Here is a 22,985-nt window from a genome sequence, read left to right as displayed (position 1 = left end):
GACATCCGTCACTGACTCACTCACTCTCTGTGTGTGTGCGTGTGTTGTGTGTGTGTGTGTGTGTGTTGTGTGGGTTGGGTAGGGCAGACAGGACTTATCTGACTTCCTGTTTTTAGGTCGAGCGAGACCAGCTTCGGATGCCTTTTGTTTACTCGTGTCTCTCTCTCTCTCTCTCTGTCTCGTCTTCCTTTTCCCGTCTGATTTGAGAACGGAGAGACAAACGCATACAGAACTTGTTATGGTCATTTGCGCATGCATTCATATTCCATTATCAGTTTTCCTTTTCAGTTAAATCAGTTGGAGTACAATGCTGCCACCAGCCAAAACACAGCCTCCTGAGAGTTAAAGGCACCACTGCTATTAGCATTTAGCTTTAATTAGCAATGCTCGCTAATGAGGACGACACTGTGGAAATAGGCTTTCAGTCGGCCAGCCTGAGGCCAGATTTGCATTTACAACATTTATTTGATCCACTTAAGCATTCCAGCTGCCCCCTTTTTCCCAGTTTTTGACAGACATTTGGTATCAGTCAAAAGACCCAGATCCGCCTTGAGTCGCCATTCCTCCAGTGTGTCTGTGTGTGTGTGTGTGTGTGTGTGTGTGTGTGTGACCTGGTTTGTTCGTGAAGCTGCTAATGGTTTGAAGCCCTTGGGATTGCTACGCAGACTTCCTTACTTCTAGCACACTTCTGACTCGGCCAATGCCTGACCTACAAATCCGCGAGTATTTAAAGGTGCAGCGCTTTCAAACATCAATGTATCATTGTCACGTTAATTGCGATGCCTTGGTATAATCACAGTAAACAAATGAGACCTATATCTCACACCGGTGGTATTATTAGAGCGAATGTTGAATCTCTCAAAATGAAGACCACACTGTCCATAAACCCTGTTGCCTCCTGTCCCTTTACTGAAGATGATGGCAGTAGGGGGAAAAAAAATAAGACACCAACTTGATCCCTTTTAATCATGTTTACTGGCCAGCACCTTTAACCAGAAACCCCTGTCTGTGGGTTTATTCGGATGTGGGAACACAACAGCAGATATATCACTGGCACCAGGGGTTATTCCAGGCTGAAATCCCCCTTAAGGCACACCAAGGCATTCGGATTGAGTTTTTTTTTTTTCCATTCGTCATCACCGCACACTAACAAGCTAACTGACCGTTAGCGGCGCCCCCTCGGTTTGTTGGATGCTCCAATTAGTGGTTAGCTTTAATTAAACATGCAGAGAAGGGCACTGTTGAAGTAGCATTCCAATCAGCTGCACACTACAACATTCTTTGGATCCTTTTGCCATTACATAAACTAAAATGTAATCTGGAAAAAATATGAAGGCAGTTCAACTTAAAAACAGAAGTTTCCTTGCTGCCTTAAAATTGTGAGTTGACTGAAGTAGTGCTGAATAGTTAGGTCAAAGATCATTAGTTAGTTCTAATGTAGAAAAGCTGAGTGAACTTAAGACAATAAGTTCAAACAACAAATGTCTAGTCATGCTGATTCATGTTTCCAAGCTGAATGCATTAACTGATGAACTGAAATCCAGTGTTATTTATTTTTTCATAAGGTTTGCTAGGTTTAAGTTCCAGTTCCTCTTGTATCACATGATTAATACACCATAATATGAGTTTTTACAGTGATGACTAGTAGTACATTTGTACTCACTACCAGTCACTATTCTGCCAGTTACTAGTCACTTTTATAAATCCACTAGTTCATGTATTATAGATAATAGTTCTAATGTAATTAATTAAATTTTATTTAAATTTTATTTTAGGTACTAGTGACCAATGTGGTTTTAACTAGTCACGTTTCTGCTTTTACTAGCCTTAATTTACTACTTTATAGTTACTAGTAAATAATTTAATTGTGCTATTGTACTAGTACTAGCACCAACTAGTAATTACCAAATGGTAACTAATGCATACTAACTAGTAGAGTTGTATTTGACTGTAGTAACTAATAAAATAAGTGCTGGTTTTCATTAAATTATTACTTATAAAATCAGAAAAGTGACTGCTAAAAATGAAATTAGTCACTAGATTTTACACTATAAAATAAGTGCTAGTAGTAAGAACAGAAAAGTGACTAGTAAATTAGAACTAGTATCTATTATACAGCAACTAATTTGCAACAGTGACTAGTAACTTGCAGAATAGTGACTAGTGAGTAAAAATTAAGTAATAGTGTTTTTAGTGACCAGAGCATTTCGGGGAAAGCGCCTGTTGTGAAGACAGAGGTTGCACAACTATTAACCGTAACTGCACTTTATAGACTGTTGCCCTTTTTCTGCAGTCAGCCATATGCTCTCCAGCTGTACCACAAGTGTGTGTGACTGCGTGTGAGAGAGAGAATTTGGGAGGAAAATGAGACCAGGAGTGTGTGTGTGTGTGTGTGTGAGAGAGAGGGGGAGAGAGAGAGAGAGTGTGGCAACAGTGATGTAACGTCTCACATTCCCTCAGCGAGAGATCCTTCCCAGCTATTCACACACACACACACACACACACAAACAAACAGGGTTAGGAAATCTCTGTAGCCGTAGCCTCAGTCTCAGTGTTGAGTCATTTATTTTTTGTCACTGCACTACATTTCACTGCTCTTGTTATTCGTGTATGTTGGTCTTGTTATTCCGATGTTAACAGCAGGCTCAATGCCACTATACTTTTTTGTATATTTTCTCCCAATTGTAATCACAACTGCAATTCCATTAATTAAAAGCAAAACGGTAACTTAAATTCTCACTGTAGTAGTTAACTGTTTTTTTTTACATTCAGGTTAAGGGCTTCCCATAGTCAGTAGTATTAGTATTGATTGTAGTATTGATCAATTCTATGATAAATAGCCTATGCAATCAAACTGCATCCTCATATCAGAGGTGGACCACACTGACTGGACCAGATCTGATATTTAATGAAAGGCCAATATCGGTCCCATATAGCCTATTAGTTGAAGCCTACTCTGATGTGTATATATATACCAGAGGTGTGGCCAAGTCAACTTTACTCGAGTCCCAAGTCAGTCTCAAGTCTTGAGTCCCAAGTCTCAAGTCAAGTCCCAAGTCTAAATGTAGAACAGCAAGTCAAGTCAGAACAAATCAAGAGTCCAGTATCAATTTAATATCTTAAAGAAAACTAAATATCTAGGACTTTTCAATGCAATATGGTTTTAATAGGATAAAAACTTGGTAAGAGCATCATGAGTTTGATTTCTAGAATCAGTTTCAACTTCAAATAAATTCAATCATTCCATACAAATTCAGAAAACAGAATTTCAATTCAGTCGTCTGCTGGAACAAATCTCATCACTTTCAATCTAAGTCATTTAGACAAACACAAGATCTCAAGTCAAGACTTTAGAAACCTTTTCAAGTCATCAGAGTACAAGTCAGAGTCAAGTCCCAAGTCACCAGAACCTAAGTCAAGTCTCAAGTCTTCTCTTCACGCATCAAGTCAAGTCTCAAGCAGTTAAAATTGTGACTGATGTACGCTGATATGCAAGGCAGTGATAACACTGGCAGATTTTGTAGTCATGTCAGACACTGACACAACACATTGAGAACAGCAGGTATCTGGGTTGGATAATTCCAGCGCTCCACCATTCAGAGTCCTATGAAAGAGCTGCTTTGTTGACAGATCAGTGGATGTCGCTTTGGGCTAATTATAGGCCTCAACTATGAAGGTTTGTGCTCCAGCCGGATGATAATAATTCCTGCTCCACCTGAGGGAGAACGAAAATATAGAATGTTTTTGTCTCTAAATGGGACAAAAGTTGACGGGGGGATATGTGATTTTTGAAATTGGGGACGACATCTTCTTCTTCTTCCCCTGCGTCCTTCTTCTTCCTCCCCTCTCGTTTCCTCCCGGGCCTTCAGAAACCTAGGAATGCGTGTACGTCTGGTGCCTGGATGTGCTTGTTATTACCAATCTTACATCAAATCAGTCAAGTCTAAACTCTTTATCCCCCTCTCTCTCTCTCTCTCTCTTCATCCCTTCTTCCTCCCCCAGCCCTCCAGTGCTACTGTGAGCGCTGCAGCGCCAACTCCAGCTGCACGACAGACGGCGTGTGCTTCGTGGCCATCCGGAAGTCGGGCAGCCGGCTGACCACCGAGCGCAGCATGTGCGTGCACGAGAACGAGCTGATCCCGCGGGACCGGCCCTTCATCTGCGCCCCGTCCGTCAAGCAGGAGACGGGCATTTTCCCCATGTGCTGCAACACCGACTACTGCAACAGGAACCCCGACCCCAGCGTCTTCCCAGGTAAGAACACACACACACACACACACACACACACACACACTACATCTGTGAAGGCCTAACATTGACTGCGTTTCTAGCTTTTTTTAAAAGGAAGTGACATCAGGAGTAGGGCTGAACGATTTTGAAAAAAATATCTAATTGCGATTATTTTGACTGATATTGCAATTGCGATATGTTTTGCGATATTAGAGGGAATGACCATTTTTACATCATTATTCTCATTTTCATTGGAAAAACGTATTAAAATGATTATGGTGTGATATATTTTTTTTTTTTGCGGGGATCTGTACCAAACAAAGATGTTTTCTTAAGTCTGTAGACTATGATGTGTAGGCCAGGACATCTCTGCAGCACCACAATATTTCATTTAAAATTGTATTTTGACACACATTTCACCTTTAACAAATATTGCGCCTCCTGCAATTTGAAAAATGGCCGTATTGGGGCCATATTGTGATTTCGATAAAATTTTGATTAATTGTTCAGCCCTAATCAGGAGGGTTAACGGGTATAACCACTCTAAACCTATGCCTGCATATTCCATAATAGCCTGGATTGTGTGCCAACTTTGTTATAATCGGCACGCAGAGAAACAAAGTGCCCAACTTGAATGAAATTGTTTATATACTCAGTTTCCCAGCATGCCTTGCAGTACACTGAGCACTAGACCAATGACATTACCTCAGGGTGCGGCTAATTTTAAAAAAGGATGTGGCAGGTGAGGAAAGAAAAACACTGTTTGCTACCACCACAGATCTTGAATGGATAGAATGGTTCTTCCACTGTTTGCCATGGTAATTTGGCTAGTACAGCGTAAAATTTTACTGGTTAATTGCTATGGTGACGCAAGTCTGGCTGTCACGCTTGACTTGAACTGTCAAACTGTCAAAACTCAACTGAAAGCTGACGTTAGTGACGAGGCTAACGTAGCTTTATCACAGACTGGACTTCTCTCGCTAGCTCTTCTAGTCAGCATTAGCATGTTAGCAATCCATAGCAGCAAGGAGACAGAGAAGCGGCTTTGGTTCTTGCTGCAAAAACCTCTCAGCTCAGCGACTTGGTGTAAGTCGGTTCATACAGAAGCTAGCCCAACAGTACACATAGAAATGGCCACCGCTGCGACCGTCCAGGAACATTGATTTGAATGGGAATGCCTAGCTGGAGTAGCCTAGCAATAGTTGGCCAGGACACCTAGAAGTGGTAAATAAAAAGAGAAAAACCATAGGCTGCTTGACTCGTGGTGGCAGCTCGTTCTTGTCTCCTCAGCGATCTAGTGTGGTTCATACCAGAATGGCTGAAGTGTGAACTCTGATAAAATGTGGTCATGTTGCTGTCCATTATGTTTTTGACAGTGGTATTCCTCTCTGTAGCCATAGTTACCAGTTTGTGGAAATATATATATTTTTTTTTATAATTTGCGAGCAATTTGCTGCACTCCCGTAACAAATAAGCCCTTGCCTTTGAGAGGGGGGGAGCGTGGAGCCAACAGAGAGCCATCTCCTACAAGTTGTAGTTTTCAAAATCATCGCAGTAGGATTCAGAATGCAATTTTGATGGAGCGAATACTGAAACGCAGGCTTAAGAAAACTAATATATCTGAGCAGAGTTGGTATTTCCAGTCAGAAACACTGACACTCCTTTGTTTGCCTGTTGATCTACTAATCTGTTCACCAACGTGTTAAATGTCAGTTTTCAGGCTATTTTCATTCAAATGAATGGGAAGTAAAAACCTGAACGCTACAGACTCGTCCAGCTGCATCCGATCTTGATGATTCGTTTATATTCTGGTTTTCATGGTGGTCAAGTGCCAAATAACTAGAGCTGCAACGATTAATCGATTAATCGATTAGTTGTCAACTATTAAATTAATCGCCAACTATTTTGATAATCAATGAATCGGTTTGAGTAATTTTTTAAGAAAAATAAGTCAAAATTCTCTGATTCCAGCTTCTTAAATGTGAATATTTTCTGGTTTCTTTCCTCCTCTATGACAGTAAACTGAATATCTTTGGGTTGTGGACAAAACAAGACATTTGAGGACGTCATCTTGGGCTTTGGGAAACACTGATCCACATTTTTCACCATTTTCTGACATTTTATAGACCAAACAACTAATCGATTAATCGAGAAAATAATCAACAGATTAATCGACAATGAAAATAATCGTTAGTTGCAGCCCTACAAATAACCCCCATGTTAAAACTGAGTGGAATATTGCTTTAAGCCCACTTGCTTTCAGGGCAAGTCAGGTTCATAGAAAATGGCCCATCATTGGTAAGGGCTTAGTATCAGCAAATCTGTTCCAGACCAAAGTACCAGGATTCCTCAGGTCATTGAACCACTGGGGATTACTATTACTATTACACTGGGTTTTTTTTTTCCAAATTCTCTTAAGTCATGGAGTTACAGTTTTATTAATATGAATCTGAGCGATGTCTTCAAAATATGGGAGACAAACTTATTATCATTACTTAGCTTATACTATCGCAACTCTTTACAAAACTCTTTACAAAACCGCTGCTTTGTGCGAATTCCTCGGATACGTCATGACACCGAAGCGAACTGAAAAGGAAGAAACGTCTGAAAGTAAACGCCAAGAACAAAGAGCACAGATGAGCGCTGTTTACCTCAGGCAGCGGGGAAGAATTTGTTTGGACGAAGTGGCAGCCGCTCAGCGCTGACTGATTCAGTCTTCAGTTCACAACATCCACTTTGTTAGTCTCTCTCGGCTCTTTCATTGTCATTGTGCCTCTTTGAAAAAGCCCTCTGGCTTACAGGAGAGGCTAGCCGGGGAGAAGGACAACCTTTTCATTTTGTCGATGTGGATGTGTGTCTGTTCTCTCTCTCTCTCTCTCTCTCTCTCTCTCTCTCTCTCTCTCTCTCTCTCTCTCTCTTTCTCTCAATGCTGTGTCTGTCTAAAAAAAAAAACCTCTGCTCCAAACATGCGAATGCTAGTTTTGACTAATCTCTTTTTCATTTAAACTGCATGCACACAATCACAGACGGAAACCTGTCTTCAGCATAACTTGATAGGATTATCTATTATTCAACACGCACACAATGGTGTTCAGAAAATAGTGGCAATGTAACCTGCTTCCCCGAGCCTCTGATCACTTATATTCACCGGGGATTTTGCCTCGATACTTACCTAAAATTAGACTCAACATCTTACAGGCAGTAACAGCAACTGTAGACTCAATCTCTTCTTAACAGACAGGTAATTTAACGCAGGAATATTGGCAACGGTGGCAATTAAACTGTGTTGCGACACTTGTATATAGCGTGCTATTTGCTCAATATTGAGAGCAGTCACATAAAACAAGTATAACTGCTTTGAAAATGGCAAGATCTTCTCCCTGTGTGGAACAGCGAGACGGCACTGAAAGTACGGGCTTATTTTACTCGGTGTGATACAGGTGCTACCATCAATCTCCCAGCAGAATTCCACCGCAGTAACATGGATCACAGTAATACCTCCCTCCATCCCCTGCCTTCCCTTCCTCTCAGTCCTATCAGACCAAAACACTCATCCCTCCTTCCCATCCTCATGTATATATATGAAGTTTTCCTTCCCCTAGGCTATAAATAAACTTTCCCCTTCTCCTAGACCAATATGTGGGCCTGATAATTGGGTTTATATTAAAAATCTGCATGATGGAGGTATAATAATAGTCTGTAAAACGGGCAATAACATTTTTGCACATTTTATTTAGTCATTTTATTGTTCAAAAACATTTTTTTGTGAAGTAATTCTTAAATTGAAGGCCATTGCCTTCAAATTGCCTTAACCTTGAAGGAATAGTTCACCCAAAAATGAAAATTCAGTCATTATCTACTCACCCCCAAGTTTCTCAGTCCACAAAACAGTCCTGGAGCTTCACAGCAAAACAGCGTTGCAGCATTCTCCTAAACAACCGAAGTTGCTGGGGACTTGTCTTAAAACGTAAAAAAAAACAACCGTGAAAAACCCATAAAATGGCTCCATACAGCTCGTCCGGTGTAATCCAAGTTTCCGGAAGCCCCGAGATCTTCTTCTTCAGATCTCTTCATACCTCCATGTTTACACTGCTACCCAGAAGCTAGCGTCACACACAACAGAGAGAGCTCTGCTGAAGTTGCAGCAACAAGTGCCTCTGTCGGATCTAACGTTACATTTTTGGTCTTTGATCTGTTACCTAACCGTTGTAGCTTCTTTCAATAGGGCCGATATATAAAACGACATATCTTAGATAATCTTAGAGTAGATAATGACTGAATTTTCATTTTTGGGTGAACTATTCCTTTAAAATAAATGCATTTGTACCAATTTCAATGGACAGTTTTTGTGTCCCATGATGGTCTTCAGAGGCTTTTCCACTCTGACAAGAATTACATTTCTTGGAGAAACACTTAATACTTTTCAGCCATAAAAGCAGTCAAAATCAAAGATATTGAATATCAGTAATAGAAATCCGCTATTGGCAGATTCAGTTCAAATATATCGTTATCTGAATCTGCAAAACCCTTATCAATCAAACTCTTTTGCTCCTGTGCTGCTTAGTCACAGTACACCCAAACATCTCACCGCCCCTTTATCTACTTATATTCCTGTATCTGTCTCTCTCTTACATCCCATAGAAAGTAAGGTATTGTCTTCTCTCCATGTACTGTATCCCGTCTCTCACTTCTATTACGGCCGTCTCTCACCGCTCTCCATTCTTTGCCTCATCTTCCGCGTCTTCTCCCCTTGTACTTTTCACTCTATTATCAAGCGAGCGGTCCGTCAGAAAGGCTCTGCCGGCGGCGGGGCTCCGTGGTAAAAGCCTTAAAAGCGTTCGTCCTTCGATTCCCCTGCTCTTCAGCACTTAAGCGTTAGAAAATTGAAGCAGCCAAACGAGTCAACAAGAGGCTGTGAAGAGGCTCCTAGTAGCTGTGTGCACCGGAAAGCATCAGAAAGCCTGCTTGTACTGGAAGCTTCTAGCGTCACCACATTAGACCCAGAAGCCAAGAGCAGGAATTACTTCACATCAGGGTTTGACCGATTATGGGTTTTTAAGGCCAGTACAGATATTTTTGGCTGTCGATAGCCAATATTTTGCGTGACCGTTTTCATGCCCGAAAAATTACCAGTATTTTGTTTTCCCTCAGAATTAGATTCTTAGCAGGATGAAAAAGCCTCTGAAGCAGCTTTCAGACAATCGGACACTAAGGGTGCGTTTGACACCAAGAATTCTTGGAGAGGTTTACTAGAATTCTGGAGTGTTTACTCCTTTCGTTCGTTTGGCCGGGTGAGAGCGATGCCATTTGAACTCAGGTGGCACCAAATAGCCGCACCAAGACGCCAGCAAATGTGGGTCTTGGTCTTCTACCAAGGGTTGCGGTTGGTAGGTGGTTCGGGTTACGAACCACCTACCAACCACCTAGAAATGTCCCCAAACTGTAAGGCTTAATGGGTATATGGAGATCGATGTTGACTCCATATAGCCAGCAGTTACTCCTAGTTGGAAAGCCTGCATTCTTAGAAATCAGGGTTCCACGAGGTTCTAGGTAGATCTAGGTAGATCTTTTTGCCTCTGAAGAACACGTTTACTTGAACACTTGTACTTTTTGTTGAAGAGGTTCCTCGAAGGTTTCTTGTATGACAAAGGGTTCCGAAAAGAACCCTTCTTCATGGATCTTGAGGGCGAGAGAAGCCAAGATAGACGGCAAACAGTTCAGTCTTAAAGGAATAGTTCACCCAAAAATGAAAACTCTGTCAGCATCTACTCACCCTCATGCCAAATGAAACACAGATGAAGTTTGTTAGTCCATATAACACACAGGGAGGTTGCCAGCGCAGCTTGGTAGCAGCCTTCTCCGAAAACAACTGAAGTCAATGGGGACCTGTTGTTTGTTTCCAAAACAAAAACAGCCAAATAATCACACTCTGAACTGTGAAATGATGGTGTAAATATACTGTAGGTCTTTTTGGAACTCTGAAGAACTGGTCCCCACTGACTTCAGTTGTTTTGGAGAAGGCTGCTATGGAGTTGTGCTGGCAGCCTCCCTGTGTGTTATATGGACAAACTTCACCTGTGTTTCAACTGGCATGAGGGGGAGGAGATGATGACAGAATTTTCATTTTTGGATGAACTATTCCTTTAATTTTCTGTTCTATTGTTTGACTTAATTTTGAAAGAGAGAGAAAATAGCAATGTAAACACAAGGCATTATTCAATAATCTGAGAACAATGGGAATTACTGATGGACATTTGTACAATATAGGACTTACTTTTTATGAATTTCTACTACTTAATAGAGAATATAAAGTACTTTCATACGGAGCACCATGATTATGGAAAACATTTAGGATTTAATACTGGTTTTAGATCACACCACTCTAATATAGTAATCCAAAACAGAGTAAGGGCTGGAATGTGAGGTTTGAAAGCCAGAAATCACCTATCATCCCTTTACAGAGGACAAATATTTTGAAGGTGCATAAAGTAAGATTTTTCTTTAGTTCAAGTACTAGATTCAAGTCCATAGTCCATGAATCCCTGATGTTTTTGTACTGGTTTCTTCTGCTGCTGCTTCTGCTACTTCTGCTTCCTCTCAAATTACTGAGAAGGTACATTTTAAAGGCATGAAATTTGGCAGAATGTTAGATAATTGGTTTGCAAATGCTTCCCACTAAATCTGACCCTTGAGCCTGATGGAGGTGCTATAATTCCAGGCCAAATTTTAAAACTTCGAAAGGTCACAACTCCTACGCTGTAAGTCCCATAACCAAACTTGCTTTACTAGAAAAGAAGAAAGAAGAAAGTCTGCTATATCGGATTTGGTGCAAAAAAACGTGTATATTATAAATAGATTTATTTCATCTACATACAGTTCACTAGATAGAATGAAGACATTGTAGTAGCCTCTTGCCTTGCAGTCCTAAGTGAGAGTGTGTGTGTTAACTATAGGCCAAATATCCCATCAGGCTAGCAGATGGCATGTGCCCCAGCTCCACTCAGCCTGTTGCCTTCCTGGCTCGTGGCTAGCACTTTAGGCCTCGTACTGGCCAGGCATCAGTATGCTCAATATGGACGGCTGACCCTCCAGCAGCCTCCAGCCTCCCTCACTTGATCTCTCACTTGTGGATTGCACTTGCGGATTTTTTCTCCCACTAAAGTAATATTGATACATCTCACTCCCGTTTTCAAAATTTAACTGGTTTTCCCAAGGGGGGGCGCTAGAATTTCCAGGTCTTCATTAAACATTTTAACAACCGGTCATATCTCCCATGAGTTGGAATTAAATGAAATCCGGTGCACATATCAGGCTTTCCTTGCTCTATAAACTTTGGACTTCCGGACCATCGATGGACACAACATTGGATTTTCCACCATTTTTACCTTTTTTTTAAAGCGAGTTTTCCTCCCTAAACCTTTATCATGTATTTACTGATAGGGGTGAGTGCATCATTCGTAGATTCACCAATATGCCCAAAAGAAGTGCACACATGGACCTACAAAATGTATTTGCACTAGGCACGGGACGATATGAAAATTTCATGTCACGATTATCCTGGCCAAAATAATTGGGATTCACGATATTATCCCGATAATCATCAAAATATGCTTAAAACTCTTAAAATGGCACTAAAACATACTGGAATCACTTTACCTTACATTTTGTTAAGAAACAAATATTTCTAATGCATCATAAGACACATCTGTTTTTTTTGTGAACATCCTTTTTAGTAAAAAAACAAACAAGGACAGATTCAGACTCTTGCCAACACCCAGCAGGTAATCACGAGAGAAAAAAAATCCATTAATAAAAATAATCTACCTATCAACCTGATATCCAAGCATTCACATGGTTCAATTAGTTATGTGTTGTAAATGCACAGTAAATGAATAACTTGTTTTGAGGATATTCACGCTCATGTGAGGATATTCACGCTCATGTGAGGATATTCACGCTCATGTGAGGATATTCACGCTCATGAGGATATTCACGCTCATGAGGATATTCACGCTCATGTGAGGATATCCACGCTCATGTGAGGATATTCACGCTCATGTGAGGATATTCACGCTCATGAGGATATTCACGCTCATGAGGATATTCACGCTCATGTGAGGATATCCACGCTCATGTGAGGATATTCACGCTCATGTGAGGATATTCACGCTCATGTGAGGATATCCACGCTCATGTGAGGATATTCACGCTCATGTGAGGATATTCACGCTCATGAGGATATTCACGCTCATGAGGATATTCACGCTCATGTGAGGATATCCACGCTCGTGAGGATATTCACGCTCATGTGAGGATATTCACGCTCGTGAGGATATCCACGCTCATGTGAGGATATTCACGCTCATGTGAGGATATCCACGCTCATGTGAGGATATTCACGCTCGTGAGGATATCCACGCTCATGTGAGGATATTCACGCTCATGTGAGGATATCCACGCTCATGTGAGGATATTCACGCTCATGTGAGGATATCCACGCTCATGTGAGGATATTCACGCTCATGTGAGGATATTCACGCTCATGAGGATATTCACGCTCATGTGAGGATATTCACGCTCATGTGAGGATATTCACGCTCATGTGAGGATATTCACGCTCATGTGAGGATGTTCACGCTCATGTGAGGATATTCACGCTCGTGAGGATATTCACGCTCATATGAGGATATCCACGCTCATGTGAGGATATTCACGCTCATGTGAGGATATTCATGCTCGTGAGGATATTCACGCTCGTGAGGATATTCACGCTCATGTGAGGATATCCACGCTCGTGAGGATATTCACGCTCATGTGAGGATATTCACGCTCATGTGAGGATATCCACGCTCGTGAGGATATTCACGCTCATGTGAGGATATTCACGCTCGTGAGGATATTCACGCTCATGTGAGGATATTCACGCTCATGTGAGGATATCCACGCTCATGTGAGGATATCCACGCTCATGTGAGGATATTCACGCTCGTGAGGATATTCACGCTCATGTGAGGATATTCACGCTCATGTGAGGATATCCACGCTCATGTGAGGATATTCACACTCGTGAGGATATCCACGCTCATGTGAGGATATTCACGCTCATGTGAGGATATTCACGATTATCCCGATAATGGAAATTCACCAAGATGAAATTATCTTGAGTGTTTTAAAGGTAAAATCTTATATCCTCCCATCCCTAATTTGCACTGATACATAAGAGTTTGACCTTCCTCACATTTGTAGAACTTGGTACCGATTGGCCTCAAATGTGCCTGCATTGTTCATGCGGGACGAGACTCACTTTGGTAGAAAATCTATCCACTTAACAGCACAGACCTCACCATATAAGTTTATGAGCCATTTTTTTTTTTTTTTTTTTTTTTACTTCAATACAGCTGTCACGATGTTAGCCAACTCTAAATCAAAAATATTTGCCTCTTACCACTGTCTGCCAAATGTGAAATGGCATTGATAACTTTGTAATACTTGGCAGGCATTAAGACGGCGTATCTCCATCTCTGACGCAAAGCCGGCAGCTGGCAAGGCGCCGCTCGTTTTGATGCCGTCGGATTTAGTTTTGATCTCTCCATCCTTCCATCCGTCCTCTGCCTTCCTTTATCTGGAGGGGGTGGGTTGGTGCTGTGTGTGTGTGTGTGTGTGTGTGTGGCGGGGAGTGGTGATAAGTCAGTTCGGTTTGATCCTCCAACTCACCCCCGGAGGGAAGCTCGAGGGCAGTTCTGATGTTTGACAAGAGTTTCCATTTAAACGTCTTGGATGCCCGGTTCCTCGTCGCATCCGTCTCCGCTCATCCGTTCCCCCCCCCTGATAAGAGCGGTCTGAATAAACGCAACTGGTTGTCTATGGCTGAGCGGCTCTCAACGTGGGGCCCGGGGACCACCAGGGGTCCTTGAGGGCATTCCACGGGGTCCCCAGCATTGTTGAACTTCATTATTTTGTCATTTTAGAATGAGTATTTTGATCATAGTTTCATTGTTATCTCTCTACCTAAAGTACAGATAGTCATGGAATTCTGGACAAAATCATATCTGACGATAAAAATATTCTCAGATTTGGGTCCGAGAGACAAAATCTGCAACCTGAATTTAATCTAAGGATGTTTATGAATCAATGTTTATCATTATTATTTTTAGTGGCATGATTATTGGTCTGACAAGAATACAATTTTGGGGGGAAACATTTAAAGATTTCTTTTTTTTTTTTTTTTTTGCAGATATTTAACTGATATTGTCAGTATAACAATATCAGTGTTGGCCTTCCAAAACCCATATCGGTCAAACACTAGTTACAGCCAATATAAATTGAACCAAACCATTAATAATAACATACAGTATGTCTAGCTGTCATTCCTATAGACATGATTTGACTTAAGTAGGATCTATAACCAAAGCAATACAACTGAAGTAATATTACAAACAAATATTACAATAAAGTAAAAATAAATGAAGATGTTTGTCTTAATTTGTCTTTTTAATCTTTGTATTTGTTCCTGTTCCTTTTATTTGTTTTTGTCCTTTTCCTTTATTTTTATTCAATATGTTGAGCTATTTCTACTTTTATGTGAATCATTTTGTAAACGCTGATTGTAGATAAGTTTATTATTTTTATTATTATGAGCAGCGGCAATAGTGCCAGTAGCAGCAGCAATTCTTTTTTTTATGATTTACATTTTATTGGATTTTCAAGTTTTATACCATGTACATACAGATAGACAAATAATGAGGGATATAATAAATATATACTGTATATTAAATCAACAAAAATAATTAAAAGATAAGTAAAATATACCAAATTCTCTTGTTCACATCTGGCATCAATACAGTAATGTAGCATTTTCCATGTGTTCACTTCAAGTTCAGTGTGCATGGGGGAAAAAAAAAGTGTATACCTTTCATCCATGCCTCTCTTTTCTTTCTCTCCCTCCTCTCCCTCCAGTCCCCACAGTGAAGGCCCCCCCGCTGGGCCCCGTGGCCCTCGCCGCGGTGATCGCCGGCCCCGTGTGCGTGCTGTGCCTGCTGCTGGTCCTGGCGTTCTACGTCTGCCACAGCCACCGGGGCCTGGGCCTCGGGGCCGGGGGCGCCGGGGCCCACCACCACCACCACCACCGGGTGCCCAACGAAGAGGACCCCTCCATGGACCACCCCTTCATCACCGTGGGCACCACGCTCAAGGACCTCATCTACGACATGACCACCTCCGGCTCCGGATCAGGTGGGGACGCCGCACCCTGGGGGTCCCGGGGGGGGGGGGGGGGGCATTTGCTGCATGTCCTCCCCTCTCTCTCTCCCATACCTTCCTGTCTCTCTCTCACACTGTCGCTATCAATGAAGCATAAAAATGTGGAGCAGAAAAATGAATCTGCTGTAGTAATCGCAAATGAGACAAAACGTTTATTAATCTGCATTTTCATGTGGAATTAGCATAATCCAACTACATTTAAGTAGATCATTGCCTGTTTCCAGACCCATATAGGATACTGCTTTACAGCAATCACTGCTGCATTTACATTGCATTTCAGTGTATAGACCTACCCAACTAATGTAGCTCACCTTGTAAAAGCACCACGTTATTTTCCCATTATTCCTAATTTTGGCATGGGTGAACAAATCATAAATTTTGGTAGTAGTCAATCTTAATAATACAGTAATAGTTGATTAATTGTAGCAGCATTAGTGTGGTGGGATATGATGGGCGGGTGTGTGTGTGTGTTTTAAAGTGTAAAGGTCTGAACAAATTGGTGAATGCTAAGTCATGAGAGGATACACACTGCACACACTACTCTCTGCCTCTGTGTGTGTGTGCTTCTGCTATGAGCAACAGTAGACCTCTTGTTGGAGCAGCATATTATAATAACTGGCTGACTCTGATTCTAGCAGCCTACACACACACACACACACACACACACACACACACTACTGGCAAAAGCTGTACTTGACGCTAGCCATAAATTAGCACCTCTCTGTGGAGACTTGCACCTCCAGCAGGCTGCCAAGGAAGGACTTGGACTTAGTCTTTCTAGCTTTTTCTGCCATATTGCACGAGTATGTGTGTGTGACTGGTAGAATATATGTGTCACTCTATGTGTGTGTGTGGTAGAATATATGTGTGTGTGTGTGTGTGTTATACTGTGTAGGCTGTTTTTAATTACCGTGCTGCGCGAGAACGCGTGTGGAAACAGGAGAGCGATTTTGCATTTCGCTTCCCTCTTTCTATTTCCTCTTCAACGACTCCCCGCTTTGCCAGGCCAGCTGAGGTAGAAGGCGGCACAAGTGAAAATGATTTTCCATATATCATATTTGTACAGCCGGTACAGAATTTCAAGTCGTCGGCCTGCTGCAATTGCATCCAGCCAAATGAAATTGGAAGAGAAACAGAATGGCAGTTAGGTTGACTTCAGGCTGAATTATAGTCAAACGGGCTCGGGGAGCTCCGCCATGCACCAGACAAATTATCATCAACCTTCTGTTTTAATTCTGACTCGCCCGTGTGTGTGTGTGTGTATGTTGGTTGAGTGTATATGTGTGTCTGAGTGTGTCCGCTAGGGCTTAACCATTATGGGTTTTTGAAGGACATACCAATATTCTTTGATGGAAGCTGCTGACAGCCGGTATTTTGTGCTGACATTCAATCTCTTCAAATTTTACCATTTTGATGCAAGTCATCGGTCAAGCAGTCTGTGTCCGACCGGTGGTTCTCAATCATGGTCCACGGAGCGGCCAAGATTCTGCCTTTTTTTTTTTTATTCCAACCAAACTGCTGCACTGATTGACACGTCTTCAACCAGAGAGGAGGAACTCATCAGCGAAATCATCCGCTGTGGCGTTTGGCTGGAATGAAAACATGCAGACCTGCAGACACGCTAGGTCACAATGGCACACGGTTAGAAACCACTGGTGTAGACTATGGCACATCAAAACCATTGAAACGCAACGTAATAATAAAACATATTCATGCATACTTGTGTGGAATCTGATCAAAATGTCTCAGAATCAGTTCAGGTTAAGGGCTTCCCATAGACCAGTGATTCTCAACCTTTTTCCTATCAAGGACCCTAATTTAGCCCACATTAGAGCCACGGACCCCCATTTGATGAGATTTTGTCTCTCAAACCCAAATCTGAGAATATTTTTATTGTTAGATATGATTTTGTCCAGAATCCCGTGACTATCTGTATTGTAGGTAGAGAGATAACAGAGAAACTATGATCAAAACAGTCATTCTTCTACATTCTCTAATTGTGTTAACTTCTTGTAAATGAAATAATGAAGTTTAACAATTCATCAATTTGCTGGGGACCCCCTGGAACCCAACCAGACAACCAGTGTAGCATTCTTCAATTCTACTATAAATATGCAGTCAAATTACATCATATCCTTCATATTAGAGGTGGACCAGATCAGATTTTTGGTAACACTTTACAATAATGGTCACTAAGTTAAGGGTTTAATAGTTTATAAAGATGACTATTCAATAATGTATAAATTAATACCTTAGTTAACATGAACACCATTAGTAAATGATTACCAGACACATTAGTTAACTGTTAATTAAGGGTTAGTTAATGCTTATTAACCATTTATTAAGCATTAACTAACCCTTAACTTAGTGACCCTTATTGTTACCGATTTTTTTTTTTTTTTTTTTTTTATCGGCCCTATATATTGGTCTAACCCTAATGTAGACACATCAAAATTCAGCATCCAATGCATCTAACCCTAGTGTCCACATGTGTATCTGCTCTCTCACACTGTTGTCTTTTTGTGAACCTTTTTTTTTTTTTGTCTTTGTTCCCAGGCCTGCCCCTGCTGGTCCAGAGGACCATCGCCAGGACCATCATCCTGCAGGAGAGCATCGGGAAGGGGCGCTTCGGGGAGGTGTGGCGGGGCAAGTGGCGCGGCGAGGAGGTGGCGGTGAAGATCTTCTCTTCCCGCGAGGAGCGCTCCTGGTTCCGCGAGGCCGAGATCTACCAGACCGTCATGCTGCGGCACGAGAACATCCTGGGCTTCATCGCCGCCGACAACAAAGGTTAGAAACCTCCGGAAAAGAGCTTTGAGAGGTTAAGATGAGATGAAAGTTTGACGATCCATGTGGGGAAAATAATAAATGCATGTGGAACGAAAAACGGAATAGAAATAAGAATAGAGCAAACGGAGGGTATTAAACATAACACAACAATGTTATATATTATATTATAATATATGTTATATCTATATATAATCTGTTCTAACATATTAAGAAGTATATGAGTGAAATTATGAAAAGCATGTTACAGGGTTATGAGAGTGTACACAAAAACAGCAATAGAACATACAGAGACAAAGAAAAAATAATTGAAAAATATGTATATATAATATATACCAAAAAATAAAATTGATGCAGTATGAAGTGAATAATTCTAAAATAAGATATATGCAACATATACAACTGAGAAAGCATATGCAAATGACAATATGTGAATTTACAGCTTATATACGTGATATGGAAAGTGTGCATCAGATTCACATTAACAGGTCTACAGTAGGACATACGTATGAACAGAAAGTGTCTGTATATTACAATTACAACTTACAAATGTAGATAAAATGTAGAGAATGTTACTAGATGCTCACCTTATCAAAAACAGATGGAGTATTTATAGTTTGAGTTTACTCCATCCATTGAGAAACTGGTTCCAGTCTTTCCACAGCTGATTTGGATTGGAAAACAAGCAAACCTTTGGGTGTTGATGGCACATGATTTGCAGCCACTGTTCTAAATGCAATTTGAAAGGCTTTTCTCCTCTGCCAAGATAATAATTATCAAACGCTGAATCCTTGTCCTCTCTTTTTTTTTGAGATTGTGATATAACATCGGCTGTTGTCAATTTTTAAACCAAAAATATCAGAATTGGTATTGGCCTTCAAAATCCTTTGAACCCTCATCAGCTTATTGTCTACAGATGACAGTGTAGGTTGTTATAAATAGAACTGAATCTTCAGATGTCGTAGAATGGGAAAGCAGCTCTATTGAAAGTGGAGTTACTGTAGGCAAGTGTTACTATGTGAATAGACAGGCTGGTAGACAGTGTGGAGGATTTGAACGGTTCAATTTTGGATTTTGGAGCACCTTGCTGCATACATTTAAGATACAGAGCTCATATTAGTACCGCCATGTGAAGACAAGTATGTCGACATAGAAATGTTTGCTAATTACTGCATTAATTATTGTAATTAATGACCTCATTAGTGTAACTGGTTATGTTTAATAGCCATATGGTGGGGCATTAGGCAGCTCAAGTGCCTCTTGTTGGACTGAAGCTGCCAATATATCTGCATATTTTGTGCCGATACTCATTACCTTTTAAAACTGTCAATTTTAATGCCAAAAGATTCTCAAACATTTCCCCAGAATTTTAGACCCAATTTACACCCAGTGTTAAGATTCAATCTGTATTATTCAAATAAGAGAGCACACACATCAATGCAAGGTGTAAGTATCTGCACTCATGTCACATAGAAGCGTCATCACTGAGGGTAGAAACGACATCACTGAGGGCAGAAACGACATCACTGAGGGTAGAAATGTCATCACTGTAGGTAGAAACGTCATCATTGGAGGTAGAAACGTCATCACTGTGGGTAGAAACGACATCACTGTGGGTAGAAACGTCATCACTGTAGGTAGAAACGTCATCATTGGAGGTAGAAACGTCATCACTGTGGGTAGAAACGTCATCACTGTGGGTAGAAACGTCATCATTGGAGGTAGAAACATCATCACTGGGTAGAAACGTCATCATTGTGGGTAGAAACGTCATCACTGTGGGTAGAAACGTCATCATTGTGGGTAGAAACGTCATCACTGTGGGTAGAAACGTCATCATTGGAGGTAGAAACGTCATCACTGTGGGTAGAAACGTCATCATTGGAGGTAGAAACGTCATCACTGTGGGTAGAAACGTCATCATTGGAGGAAGAAACGTCATCATTGGAGGTAGAAACGTCATCACTGTGGGTAGAACGTCATCACTGGAGGTAGAAATGTCATCACTGGGGGTAGAAATGTCATCACTGGAGGTAGAAACGTCATCACTGGAGGTAGAAACGTCATCACTGTGGGTAGAACGTCATCACTGGAGGTAGAAATGTCATCACTGGGGGTAGAAATGTCATCACTGGAGGTAGAAATGTCATCACTGGGGGTAGAAATGTCATCACTGGAGGTAGAAATGTCATCACTGGGGGTAGAAACGTCATCACTGGAGGTAGAAACGTCATCACTGGAGGTAGAAACGTCATCACTGGGGGTAGAAACGTCATCATTGGAGGTAGAAACTTCATCACTGGGGTTAGAAACATCATCACTGGGGGTAGAAACGTCACCACTACGGGTAGAAACGTCATCATTGTGGGTAGAAACGTCATCACTGGAGGTAGAAACGTCATCACTGGGGGTAGAAACGTCATCATTGGAGGTAGAAAGGTCATCACTGGGGGTAGAAACGTCATCACTGGGGGTAGAAACGTCATCACTGGGGGTAGAAACGTCAACACTACGGGTAGAAACGTCATCATTGTGGGTAGAAACGTCATCACTGGAGGTAGAAACGTCATCACTGGGGGTAGAAACGTCATCATTGGAGGTAGAAACGTCACCACTAGGGGTAGAAAGGTCATCACTGGAGGTAGAAACATCACCACTAGCGGTAGAAAGGTCATCACTGGGGGTAGAAAGGTCATCACTGGGGGTAGAAAGGTCATCACTGGAGGTAGAAATGTCATCACTGGGGGTAGAAACGTCATCACTGGGGGTAGAAACGTCATCACTGGAGGTAGAAACGTCATCACTGGAGGTAGAAACGTCATCATTGGAGGTAGAAACGTCACCACTAGGGGTAGAAAGGTCATCACTGGGGGTAGAAACGTCATCAGTGGGGGTAGAAACATCATCAGCTAGCCTAGCCCAATAGAAAACAGTATGAAATGTAAGATGTACCCTTCTGTGGCAAAAGAAAACAAGGACGCATATAAATACCAGGTGTAAATGCAAGGTGGTGATCTATTATTAGTCATCTTGTTATCACCTCTAGCATATTCAGATGCAAATCACATTTTAATACCTGGTGAAGACTACTACTACTACTTGATACTACTACTTCATGACACTAATGAAGTTCTTTTAGGTGGGTTAGCAGCTCCTTAAGGCAGGGTTAGACTTAGAACAGTACCAGCATTGTCCTAAACCTGTACCTCCTATCTCCTCTCTCTCTCTCTCTCTTTGCCTAGATAATGGGACATGGACTCAGCTGTGGTTGGTGTCGGATTACCATGAGCACGGCTCTCTGTTTGACTACCTGAACCGCTACACCGTCACTGTGGAGGGCATGATCAAACTGTCCCTGTCCACCGCCAGCGGCCTTGCCCACCTGCACATGGAGATAGTGGGCACGCAAGGTGAGACGCACTCACTTACACTACAAGATTGTGTCCCCAGTATTAATGACAGTCAGCCTCCATTCACAAACACACATACCACCTCACCCAGTGGTCGCACAATTTCACAGCTGCCATATAGTTAAGTGAAAACGTCCACATTTGAATAATCTGGACACGATGGACGCACACACACTCTCTCACACAAACATTGTTATCAAGAAGAAGAGAGTGTGTATGTGCCGGGCTGTGCAGTAAAGAGTGTTTAACTGAAACTCTTTATTTAGTCAGCAGATACTCAGAGAGGTTGCGCTGCAAAGAGTTCCCACGGGAGTGTGTGTGTGTGTTTGTGTTTGTGTGTGCTTGTGGTTCGCAGTAAGTTCAGCTTATCCACATCTGAGTTGCTGGAGGAAAGGAATGAGAAACCACAAAACCCTCAATTTTTGTCTCTTTTAAGTTTTTCCAATTCAAAGGTACTTTATTAGAATGAAGTAGTAAAAAACATAAACAACAATGTTAGCAACCAAGACAATGTGACAAGTGGTTTGATAATATATTGGTCAATTATGCCAGCGATTCTCAACCTTTTTCATATCAAGGACGTTCAAATCTGAGAATATTTTTATTGTTAGATATGATTTTGTCCAGAATTCCATGACTCTCTGTATTGTAGGTAGAGAGATAACAGTGAAGCTATGACCATAATAGTCATTCTTCTACATTCTCTAATTGTGTTCACTTCTTGTAAGTGAAATAATGGCAAAGTTTAACAAGTCATCAATTTGCTGGGGACCCCCTGCAACCCCCGCAACCCTGGTGGTCCCCGGACCCCATGCTGAGAACCACTGAATTATGCTATTGACGGTTTTATTAAAGGACATACAATCTGATACGTGTTTTTTTGTTGTATTGTTTTTTCATTGTTAATATTAGTCCTTTGTGAAATGGTGAGGTTAATACATGTTTGGCACCATGTACTCTTACATATTCTAATTCTGATATTCCTACTGTGTATCTCTCCAGGTAAGCCCGCCATTGCCCACAGAGACCTGAAGTCTAAGAACATTCTGGTGAAGAAGAACGGGACCTGCTGCATCGCCGACCTGGGCCTGGCCGTCCGCCACGACTCGGCGACCGACACCATCGACATCGCCCCCAACCACAGAGTGGGAACCAAAAGGTAAACCGCCCGCCCCCCTCGGGACGCCATCTTGGGTATAATCTACACTGTGTTGCATTCGCGTCATCAGGGAAAACACAGTAGATACAAACATCTCAATAGGAAATACTGTTCGTCTCAGCTTTCAGGCAGCAAATGCAACT

The 22,985-nt window shown here is 41.6% G+C and overlaps 1 protein-coding gene across 1 annotated transcript in view; it reads left to right on the top strand.

Moving 5' to 3' along the window:
* The first annotated feature begins 238 nt into the window (after positions 1 to 238).
* tgfbr1b (transforming growth factor, beta receptor 1 b) overlaps positions 239 to 22,985 on the top strand; it is a 39,323-nt gene continuing 16,576 nt past the window's right edge. Inside the window, exons 1-6 of the mRNA XM_071544424.1 lie at positions 239 to 269; positions 4,000 to 4,254; positions 15,187 to 15,462; positions 18,046 to 18,276; positions 21,516 to 21,683; positions 22,686 to 22,842. Coding sequence (XP_071400525.1) covers positions 239 to 269; positions 4,000 to 4,254; positions 15,187 to 15,462; positions 18,046 to 18,276; positions 21,516 to 21,683; positions 22,686 to 22,842 — 1,118 coding nt within the window. The remainder of the gene's footprint in view (positions 270 to 3,999; positions 4,255 to 15,186; positions 15,463 to 18,045; positions 18,277 to 21,515; positions 21,684 to 22,685; positions 22,843 to 22,985) is intronic.

The sequence above is a fragment of the Centroberyx affinis genome, unplaced genomic scaffold (assembly GCF_046629955.1).
Source record: "Centroberyx affinis isolate AG114_WGS23_722 - 3 ecotype Tasmania unplaced genomic scaffold, CSIRO-AGI_Caff_v1 ptg004571l_1, whole genome shotgun sequence".
NCBI classification, from domain to species: Eukaryota; Metazoa; Chordata; class Actinopteri; order Beryciformes; family Berycidae; genus Centroberyx; species Centroberyx affinis.
Note: the sequence above shows the minus strand (reverse complement) of the source record. Positions and strands in the feature narration are given on the sequence as shown.